General features: G+C 34.5%; 1 protein-coding gene across 1 annotated transcript in view; it reads right to left on the bottom strand.

Moving 5' to 3' along the window:
- Positions 1 to 1,315: 1,315 nt before the first annotated feature.
- Positions 1,316 to 11,419, bottom strand: part of AP3B1 (adaptor related protein complex 3 subunit beta 1) — a 180,623-nt gene continuing 170,519 nt past the window's right edge. Inside the window, exon 27 of the mRNA XM_084881262.1 lies at positions 1,316 to 2,037. Within this exon, the coding sequence (XP_084737388.1) occupies positions 1,884 to 2,037 (154 nt within the window). The 3' untranslated portion in view covers positions 1,316 to 1,883. The remainder of the gene's footprint in view (positions 2,038 to 11,419) is intronic.

Consider the following 11,419-nt stretch of genomic DNA (forward strand, 5'->3'; position numbering starts at 1 on the left):
GTGAATGTGGTCTTTAAGTAGCAAGGAAATAATAAGGCTCTGCTAATTTTGTGTTATAACATGGGGCTCCCTCCTATGAAAATAACATTTTTATTAATATCAGAATAATTAATTATTCTAAAATAATTAAGGATTCAACATTGAACTTTTAGATAAAGTTCCCTATAAAATAAAAAAAGATTACATCGAGGAAACAAAAAAGATGAATGAGCTTAGGTTTACCTTTAGCTTGTCCAATCTTTTTTTTTTTTTTTTTTTTAACTTTTCCTTGTGTTATTCATCATTCTGGATTCTTGTCTTCTCTAATAGTAACTTCTAAATTCTTAACAACAAAAACTCAGGTTACAAGGGCAAACTTTTTGTAAGCTACTATAAAGTTACTCAAATATTTGCAAATAGTTATTAGGAGGGATAAGTATCCAGTATTTTAACTTGATAACTCCATTGTTCTCATCTCTTCAGAATAAAAACATTCTGTTTTTAAAAAAATATAATTTTATTGATTTCAAAGAGGAAGGGAGAGGGAGAGAAACATCAATCATTGATTGGCTGCCTCCTGCATGCCCCCTACTGGGGAGTGAGCCTGCAAATCGGGCATGTGCCCTTGACCGAAATGGAACCTGGGACCTTTCAGTCCACAGGCTGATGCTTTATCTACTGAGCCAAACCGGCTAGTGCTCTCCTTTTCTCTTAATAAATAAAGCAAATGCATTGTGATACTAAAAACGAGGCTCAGGCTGAAATATACTATGAGAGCAATTCTTCAAGATTGGTGCACATCAAATGTCCCATTAAGTGGACATTAAAATGAAAAAATATAGCTAGAATTAAGAATTCAACATTGACTAACTCGACTCAATGGAACAATTTAAAGATAATCATGGATTATGATCAAGTTAAAGGAAATATGAGGCAAGGAACTCTGAATCATTGTACCAAAAACCCCAAAAATCCAAATCTGAAATGGGACTTGGTCATTTTTCTAATTTCACTTATGAGAAAAATATTTTAATGATATTAAGCTATTGTTATTAAAGTGGTTTCCATTGTTAGCATACTACATTATATTACTGATTTAACATAAATTTTAAATCTAAGTTAGCAGCAAAAAATATTACTTTATGCAAAAGTAAAGAATATAACACAATTAGAAACATCTGCTTGGTTTGAAAGTGGTTTTTCTTTCATTAAACCCTTTGCTTTTCTGCATAATAGAACACTCAAAATATCTACTATAGAGTTAAAAAAAACAACTAAGCACATGCAAACTTCAGAATTATAAACAATTTCTCATTAAAAAGAATGCAAAGGCAAATACTTTTTATGCTAGTTTATTCATCTTATTATTCAGAGATAATTTCATGATGACAGTTGTCAATAACCAATTACGATACCAGGAAATTCATAGAACAAAATTTTGCGGAGATCTTGTTGTTTTGGCATTTAATTCTAAAAAGTAGCCCATCTTCACATGTCAAGCTGAGAGGCGATACAGACTATTTCTAGGCTAATTTTTGCTTACTGTGGGAAGAAGATGATTTCCAATAAACTTTAAATATCCAATTCACGTCCATCATTGTTGAAAAAGGGAAGGAAGATGAGAAGGACAGAAGAAGTAGCAGGGTAGAGAAAATGCCACATGGACTCAAGAGTTGAGAGAACTGACAGTAAAAAATATGTTCTTTGGTTAGCAAAGCAAAAATGGGGACAGTACTGCATACATGAGAGCTACACACTAGCATTCTAAAGCAGGAGACAAGAATGTCAGGAGTGTGTTCCCCCTCTGCCAGATGGAAGGGCTATTATTATAAATGAAAGGCAGCAGTCGTGGATGCCAGGCACTTTTGTTGTGTGCCAGATTCTGAAGTCCAGATGTAAGCAGGTTACCCCTGGGACAGGACGGGCTTCAGCTCCCGCAGCAGAACAGAGCCAATCACAGTTTTCTCGGTGTTTATGATAAGCTGTGCTGTAGAGCCTTCCTTGAGTTCCACTGTGACTAGCATCAATGACCCACTGTGCACAGTTTTAGCTGCAAACCTGTTAGGAAAAAAAAGAGAGAGAGAAAGAGAGAGAGAGACCTTTTATCATGAGAGGGGAAAAGGAGACAGCAGAAATTCAAATAGGTTTAAAATGACTTTTTTTTCTTCTTTTCAATAATTTACTACATGTTCCCTACTGCCAAAAACCCAAAGCCAAGCATTCTTCTGGGGGAAAAAATCAATAAATTTCCCAGTACCACGCTTTCAACAAGCACGTAATTTTAGTGCATCTTTAGAACAGAACAGGGAAAGAAAGTCTAATTTACTTATTAGTTTAAACAGCAGATACATGTGAATAATTCTCCATTCCTATAAATTGGGAATCATCCATCCATTTGATAATTTAACATTTCACCATGCATAGGGCCACTTAAAATAAACCTCTATAATTCTATTTTTAAAGCATGTTAAGAAAAGGTACCTTTCTCAAAGAGCTTGAAATTTTAATCCCTCAAATCTGAAAATAATTACGTAAAAAGATAGATGATTTAATGTGCAATATAAAACTCTTAAGTTTCAATGAATTCACGCATGTTGAAATATTCAAATTCAACCTCTATTGTTGATGATACCATGTAACAAAATCACATGATAGCCAAGTGCAACATCACACTCTCTCCCTCTTTTTAAATTTTTTAAACGTTCAGAACATTAAATCCTTCCTTTTGCTTTAGAATACAGGCAACTTGAGGTCTAAAGCTCCATTACTAAATTCCAAGACATGAAGAACCTACTAATTATATGGAATTAAAAGCAAAACTAGCCTTTTAAGCACTGCAATCGACTGAAAAGCCGTTGGAGGCACAATGAACTTCTGTCAATCCCGCTAATTCATTCTGCGCGCACAGTGGAGCCCCAGAGACGCGGAGGAAAGATGGTACCCTCCTGGGCTTCCATTTTCCGCATGGAGCATGTTCCACACATTTTTTTTTGGGGGGGGAGGGGATTTGATTGCAGGGATGACTGGAGAAAAACAAAGTTGCTGCACATGAGCTTTTGAAAACACTAACAAGTGTAGAGCAGGTCTGTGACCTGCTGTGACCCCACTTTGCAGGGCCAATCCCCTTTCCCCTTTCTGTGTGACACGTGTCTGAATCTGAGCCATCTGCCTCAATTTGCGCAACATCTTCAGCCACAATGGCACCCAGTTAGCCCTGACAACAGCTCACAATACATAAAAATAAAACTGCCCCGCTGACAGCACGCTGCGGACTATTCAAGAGCAAACCAACTGGTCAGTGTCTCATGTCTGACAATTAGCATGGGCCCCGCGCGGAGCCCACCGCGTCCTGGGGGATCTGTTTAATTACCACCAACATAAAAGAGGGAGTTTATCAGTAGACACTCAGAAAAACTTCACTCCCGACTTAATTAAAATATTAGCCACTTAAGCAGGAAGCAGATTCTCTTTAGATGAAAATTTCTTTTTTGAGGTTTTTTTTTTTTTTTTTTTTAAATGACATCAAGATCTCATAACACATTAGATTCTTTTATTTTTGAAACCTAGAAGGCATTTTTGACCTAAATAGAATCATGAAAATCAGTTTCCCAACAATAATTAGAATACTGCATGAAAAGCAAAACAAATATGCTAATTTTACTAAATTGAAAATATTATCAACACTTTTAAGTTGAGTTTTAAAATGGTAGCTAATGGGCTGCTGATAAAGTATGTTAGCAATTCTCCCAGGCATTTACTTGCGTCCTCTCTCCAAACACACTGAGACGTGTAAGGAATCAGAGCGGTGTTTCCACTGAGGGAAGCAACTGTAAACAACCAGCCTGGGAACAAAAATCACACGCAGTTAAAGAGGCTTTATAAAGCTCCTAACAGCCACGGCCACCTGCTCTGCAGTCATCTTCACAACAGCGCAGGAACTGGGGACTCCAGTTTCATCCTGGAGAGAACACAAAGCTCACTAGCTCCATGATGGCCTCTCTTTTCTGTCTCCCTTGCAGGTTTGTGCATGTCTTTTGTCCACATCTCTGAGGTTCCACACTTTGGGAGAGTCCTGTTTCTGTACTTCTGTGAAACCACGTCAGCAGGGACATGAGGTGGCCCTACTGTCCCACTCACTTACGCAACTTCCCCCCAGATCTGGTCATCACCAAACATTTCAGCAGTGGCCCCCGGTTCTGATAGAGTTATAATTATGTAAACAATAGTCCTATTAGTCCCTTTATCTACTTAACACTCTGTGCCCTGGGACCACGGAGGAGATTATGTCTGATGGGAACACAAAAGCACTGTTGTTTGAATTTCAGGGTTACAGAGCCCTAAGGCACATTTTATCTTCTTTCTATTGAAAACTGAAAGTCATGTTAGAATAATACAAACTCAGGAGACATACATGTCAATTCTGATACAAGTATGTTTACAAAGATTAAAATTAGTGTCTTGTACATGTTTCTGAAATCCTATTACTACAAAATCCCCAGTACTGTAAAGAACAGGGGTATGAAAGAAGAGGCATTTGCTTACACTGCAGTGGAAACATGCTAAGCGAATCATCCCAGCAATAAAACCTGTTAGCGGAGATAAAAGCGACGGCCCTGCAGCCAGTCTCTAGCCTAGTGGGCACAAAATGGTGGGAGCACTGCTCTGAAGCAGACCATGTCGATGTCTGGATGCACTTGTTTCATAGTTCAAAAGGATGTATTTAATTGGAACACAGCACAATTACAATTGGTTTGTTTTGATTCATGGAAACCAAAAACCACTCCCTAAAATCTATTCATCATTTAACTCCCAAATTTAAAAGATAGTTATGGAAAGAATACTACTGAGTAAATAGTAAACAGCTAGCTTATGGATGTAAGAAACACTGATTACAAGGACAGCTTGGGTCAAAAACGTATATGCATTTAATGACTGACATTAGAACCTCTGTACTTGGCCTCAAACTAAGATCATGTGGTGACAACATTTTTTCAGAAGGCATGTGAAATTTTTGATCATCATAACGACAATAACAGGTGCCATTTATTAAGTGCTTTGTGCAGTGGGTACTAATACTTCATCACTTGTGCTATTTCATTTGATTCCATGAGGCAGATCACTTTAAAGATGAGGGAACTTAGGCCCACAGAAGCTGAGAAACTTGCTCAGGACACACAGTTCCTGAATGGTTGAACAGGAATTTGAATCCACGCATTCTAATTCTGGATCACACAGATTCTATTAATATTTGCAAAAATGCACTAACATTTTTAAAATGTCAATTGATAGAATCTGCTTCCTTCTTATTTACCTAATATGCACATAATCTAATAATATTCCCAATTTAATAAACTTAAAAAACTAAGATTTTTCTCTTCAAAAACTGTGTACCTGACTTTGAAATATTCTGTAATTCAAAGCACCTTGCACGATGCTTTGTCATAAAATATTTTACATTTCTGCCTTTAAAGATTTAAAATATTTAAAACATCTCCCACCACCCACTCCCTCAAAAGAGACACTAGCAATGAAAAATACAAAACATCTTGAATGGAGCTGCAACACAGGGAGGGACTACTGGGAGACCAACCAACCTCAAACACCAGAATGCCACAAATGAGGACAAATAAGTGGATGGCAGTTAAAGACGCAGTGCCTATGTAGGCCGGGCTCCGTGTTATTAAAAGGATACCACCTAGGTATTTTTCATAATTTATTTTCATTCTATCACCAAGCAGTTGCTGTTTGTAATCACTGAGAAGGTAGAACTTTTTGGATATAGCTGTATTTCATCTTATTAAATGTCTCTTTGTTTATTATTGCTAGCAATTGACATTTAATATTTGAAGCTAAGGATTCTTAAGATTAAAGAAAAAGACAAAATAAACTGGTTGCCAAACCTAAATGAAAGTATGAACCAGTCTTCAAAAAAAAAAAAGTCAATTTATTTTAACATGACAGAATTATGAAAACAGGTAAAATAATAACAACAAATTTGGACAAATGTATTTATCTATAAAACATGGGCTTGTTTTTCTTTTTTCTTTCTTTCTTTCTTTCTTTCTTTCTTTCTTTCTTTTTTTTTTTTTTAAAGATTTGTAAGCTATGGATCATAAATGCTGTTTGTCAAAGGGAAAAGAAATCCTACAACTTAATTGTATTAACTGAAATGTTAATAGGACAACATGAATTAAAAAATATCAGCAAGACTGCATCAACCTCCAGGGCATTCACAAACATAAACTTTTACACAGAGTTGTATTTGCTACACTTAATGCAACAGCTCTAAGACATGCTTTTTCTTCTCTTGGATAGACTTCCTGGTTTCTGATTTTCTATTCTGAGTTCAATTTTCTCATGCTTTCTGTTCTACTGGTTACCAGAAGCTGTGACAATGGCCCACTCGGGCTAAAACTTTTTTTCTCACTCTGTACATGAAGCCTTCAATTACTGCCTGCTGAAGCAGACAGAATCCTATTAGTAAGAAAGACGATCACAAGATGCAGTGCCCTGCCCTAGCTGTATAAAAATAATTAGTCCAAAGTTGACAAATGTGTAATGAAGTCGCACAATGATTATATGTAAGAAACACTAGTTTATAGCTTCCTAACATCAAATACCTAAGCGTGGTTATTTGGAGCACTATCTTCCAAAGGCTTTAAATGATAAATCCTTATTACTCTGAGTTGATATAATAGAACATTTTAAACAGGCATAGAGTTTGTAAGTTGTAAAAAATTCCATTTTGTTGACTATAAAATTGTATTTTAAAGTTAAGCTCACTGCACTATTAAATTAACATTGAGAAAAATATTTAGATGTGATTCAAGTTTATAAAATTTATCCAAAGCAATATATTTTTCAAAATAATCAGCCAGCAATCTTATATTACTTTCCTTTAACATGCTGATTAGAAGAGTGAGGACAATAAAAAGCTACTATTCTCATTTAGGATCCTCTATTTTCTATTCTAACCTGTAGAGATGGTACAAAATAATTACTCCCCACATTATCTGGCTAGTGATGCATCCTCTTTCTTTGTACAGGAGAGCTAAAAAATCAGAGTGCACTTTCTCAGAGAAGATATGAACCATCACAGTTATTCCAGAGCATTTCTGGTTTGTCTGGGGTGGGATGGGACTTAACAATAAACAATTAAATCATAAAACAAATAAATTCTTACCCCATCGTCTTTGATTCCTTATAGAATTGTCAACCCAGAAGGAAAATCATCAAGAATACCTTTCTTTCATTTTTACAAGAAATCAGTTATATATTCTTATTAGTAAAAATGTTGCATTGTACAATATTACCTCACAAATGGTGAAATTAAAGCTTAAGTAAAGATTTTTTTTTTTTTAAAGCAAAAATCAGCTGTGCGGTTTGGTTATTTCTGAAATATCCAAATGTGCTTTCTGTGTAAAAATTAACTGAGGCCCACATTTGCTTTTCAATGACATGCTGCTCAGAGCGGCAGAGCCAAGGCGGTCAGATGAAAAGCAGTGCTGTCCTCTAGTGGACAGCGCCAGCCTGCGAAGGCGCTGGCTTCTAAAGAGGTTCCACAAATTTGAGATCCCAAACCCGTCATATGGTAGAAAAGACCAAAGCCTGGTACCTTTATATTCACAACTGTTTATACAAAATTCTGTTTTAAGACAGATTATGTATGGTGACTATAGTATCAGAGCTTTTAAAATTAGGGCACCACAACATCAAATATTATTGGTCCTTCAAAATTACCCAGTATTCAAATAGTCCAATGAGAAAGAAATATAACTAATAAAGACAGTAACGCAAAGGTTGATCAACCTAAGAACAGAAGAAATGGAAATATCAAAGACCCCACCAAGAAGTGACTACTTCGTATTTGTAACCCTAGCACTAATGAAATCTGTCACAAAGTTCTTTAAAAAATACTGAATGAGTGAGTTACACAATATAGCTATTTTGGGATGAAAACAACAGTGTATACCAGTCTCCCCCTTGTTAGTAACCATTACACATGCATATGATAAATGATTTACTGAATGAGTTTAAAGCCTGGAATGAAACAAGTTGCTCTTTACATGTACTTCAAGTAAACAAAAAGATTTTTATTTTAAATCGGAAACAAATAAACTGTCTTTAACTGTGCTGATAAATTAAAAAGTTGATTGCCATGTTGCCATGGATACCTGTTCTATTCATAGCACCAGACTTTCCTAATAGTTAAGGATGTCAGTAACAGCAGTAAAACATTTTTATGCTACTAAGACTGTAATTATTCACAAGTTGTACATGTTCAAAATCTGCAAATTAAAAAAGTGACAGGGTAGAGAAAAATCTAAACCAGAGATTAAGATAATAGGGAGTAAAAGGAATATAAGCACTGAATACAAGTTAATGATGAAAGCTGTTGAAGTAAAATAGAGTCCACAGAGACAACACTTTGTTTTCACTCAAATATCACATTTTCCTCTTATAGGGTCAATTTGTTGTTCACAAAAGGGCCAAATGAGTAGGTGGCATGACAACCCTTTTAAACACTATAGTATATGAACGTCAGAATTCATGAAACTGGGTAAAATAGTGGAGACTGCTGAAAGACAAACGTTTACTTATGGTCTAAGACTGTTTTCCTGGGTAATATGATTATAACAATCTACTCTCTTGCTGGAGGACACTAGAAAGATATAAGAAAAACCTAAATCAAACATCTTGCCTACTGGTACCCCATAAGGACTAACCTGTAAAAAGTAAATACATAAACATAGAAAAAAATATATCTTAAAATGTGTCATGTGGCTATCGTTAATTAACTCTTGATAACTCAAGGCAGCTTCACACTGTGGAATTTGGAATACTTGCTGTATAACTTCTTGGAGTGAAGGCTAACATGCAGATTCTGGGGCCCTGAACCAGATGTACTGAATCTGAGTTTCTGGGTGTGGGTTTTAGGAATCTGAGTTTTACATAAACTCCCAAATGATTTTTTTGGACCAAAAACTTGAGAGCTATAGATTTTTAGCTTTCTGCTTTTTGGTCACTGTGTGTTGGTACCTTTGTCCGAGGATAAACAATGGAATAAAAGCAAATGCACTCGGTTTCTACCTTGTTGAATACGAGCCTCCTTCCTCAACCCTCTCTTGATTTCTTTCTCAGAGGAGCACAGAATTTTCCCCTGGCCCTGGATGAACCCAGGATTCCCACTGCCAGTCTAATTATCTCTTCTAAAACACATTAAATCTTGTGTCCATTCATATAGTAGTTTATCAATGTTCATTCTGCCTCTTGAATATACTTAATTTACATAGTTTATTAGTATTGTCTAAATTATACATCTTGAGAGTTTTATAATGAAGAGTGTATCTCATATATTTTAACACAAATATCTAACACAAGACATTAGAACATTCAGGTGTCTATTAAATGTTTTTGATGATTTTTAAATTCTCATTTCTGTATTACCCTTATCATGTGGTAACTGTAATTTGGAAAACAGAAAATTAGTATAAGGCCCATAACTTATTAGTTATGGGCCTTATACTAATACTAAATTATACTAAATTAGTATAAGACCCCAATAAGATAAATTAGTTCTCAAAGAACAGCTTTTTCAATCAGCAAGTCAGTACTATAGAAATGAAGACAAAATTAAGCTTTTCAATGGTATACTGGTTAGCCTTCTTATATTTTTAATAATTTAGAAAATGAAAACTAAATGTCATATGATCTAACAGTAGATATGCTTTCTCAACTCATCTTTAAAAGTGGTTAACTATATAGGAAATGCTTCTGGTTTTGAAGTGAATTCCATAAAACTTGTGCTCCTTTAACTGACTTTTTTAAAATGGAGACTATTAGTGTTGATGTGTTAGAAGCCATTTTCTATTACATATTCAATTAAAATTTCTATTTTATACTATTACACACTCCTGTATATTAATGAAGATTATGTATTTTTACTTGGGGTTTAATGTAAAATATTCATATTTTGAAGAGTAGTATAAGAATAAATTATTCTAAAACTAGACAATGGGATTGTATTCATCAAATGGTCAGAAAGAATTGTCTAATGTTTATTAAAAAGTTCTCTCAGAAATAAAAGATCCTGAAAAATTAAACAGAACAAAGGCCAGTCAAAAATAATTCGTTGAACTGAAGTTTTAACATCTTCAACACTAATAGTCAAAATGCTTTTTATACTTGTTTTTTAAATGTTAAATGGATTACCATTAATAACTACAGGAGCGGCTTTGGTCTTACTTTTCATACACTCCAAAAAACAACCATCATAGAAGAATTAAGGAGGCACTTAGAAATCTCATAGGGATTTCAATTTTATTATTAATTAAATAATATATAACTTACTTAGATATATAAACTCATTAATCCCACAGGGTGATAGAAATCTGAACCCTTAAGTTAAAAACATTAATTCAATAAAGTGGCAAAATGTAAATTTCTGTCATAATATAAACAGTAACTGTTATTTCATTTTAAATGCAATTAAGAAAGACATTGGTACAGACTTTATTGACAATTTTAAATTATAATATTATTGAGTATAAAAATAGAAAAATGCTAAATATTCAGGGTAATAATTTTTATTAATTTCTGTGTGGAAAAATACCAATCAGTCTATATGTTTATTACCTGGAAACTTTCTGAAATTTAGAACATTATGCTAACCATAGTTTAATTATAAAAGCATTTTCAATCAAGTCTGATGAGACTTTCAAGGCAAGTTATGACAGCACAGCCTATTCTTAATTAGATATGTGCATTTTATTCACTTTTGACTCTGTAGTAACTTGAGCTCCTCCCCCAAGTTACAGAGCCAAACCCGGCCGCTGATGATAGGGCTGGATTACAAAAGCGTCAAGACTAAGGATGTGTGTGAGGACCAAGAACATTAAGTTTGAGTGCATTCCAAAGCCAAATATAAATGTTTCTCTGTTATGTGTCTCCCCTGAATTAGTATGGATAACTGAGAATTGACTATAATTTAATGTTTTGAATAGGCATTAAGTTCCAAACCACGAAGATAAGTTATAGGCAAACTATCCTTTAATAATAATTATAGAACTATGCTAAGTGTCTTTCTCAGTCCATTTCTCAACAAGAAGATGGCTTTCATTTTAGTTGCCTTTGAGAAGGTAATTTGGCTATTTTCTTTTAAGAAACAGAAATCTGGAAAGCTGCCACTGCTTTCAGAAAACTTACAAACACACGTACAAAACAAAACAAAAAACTAATTTAGAAGTTCCAATGTAAATAAGGGTTATCCTGTGTCTTTCTGTACATTACAATAGAACGCATTAAAACAGGTCTGAAGTATTAGGGGATACCAGATATGTCAGGTAAAATTTGATACTGCATAAGCTAAAAATTACAGTTGATATATGACATTTGATGTTTTAGTAATTTTAATAATTCAGTGGATACATAAGTTAAACAG

The sequence above is a fragment of the Pipistrellus hanaki genome (genome assembly GCF_964339955.1).
Source record: "Pipistrellus hanaki genome assembly, chromosome: 4".
Taxonomy (NCBI): Eukaryota; Metazoa; Chordata; class Mammalia; order Chiroptera; family Vespertilionidae; genus Pipistrellus; species Pipistrellus hanaki.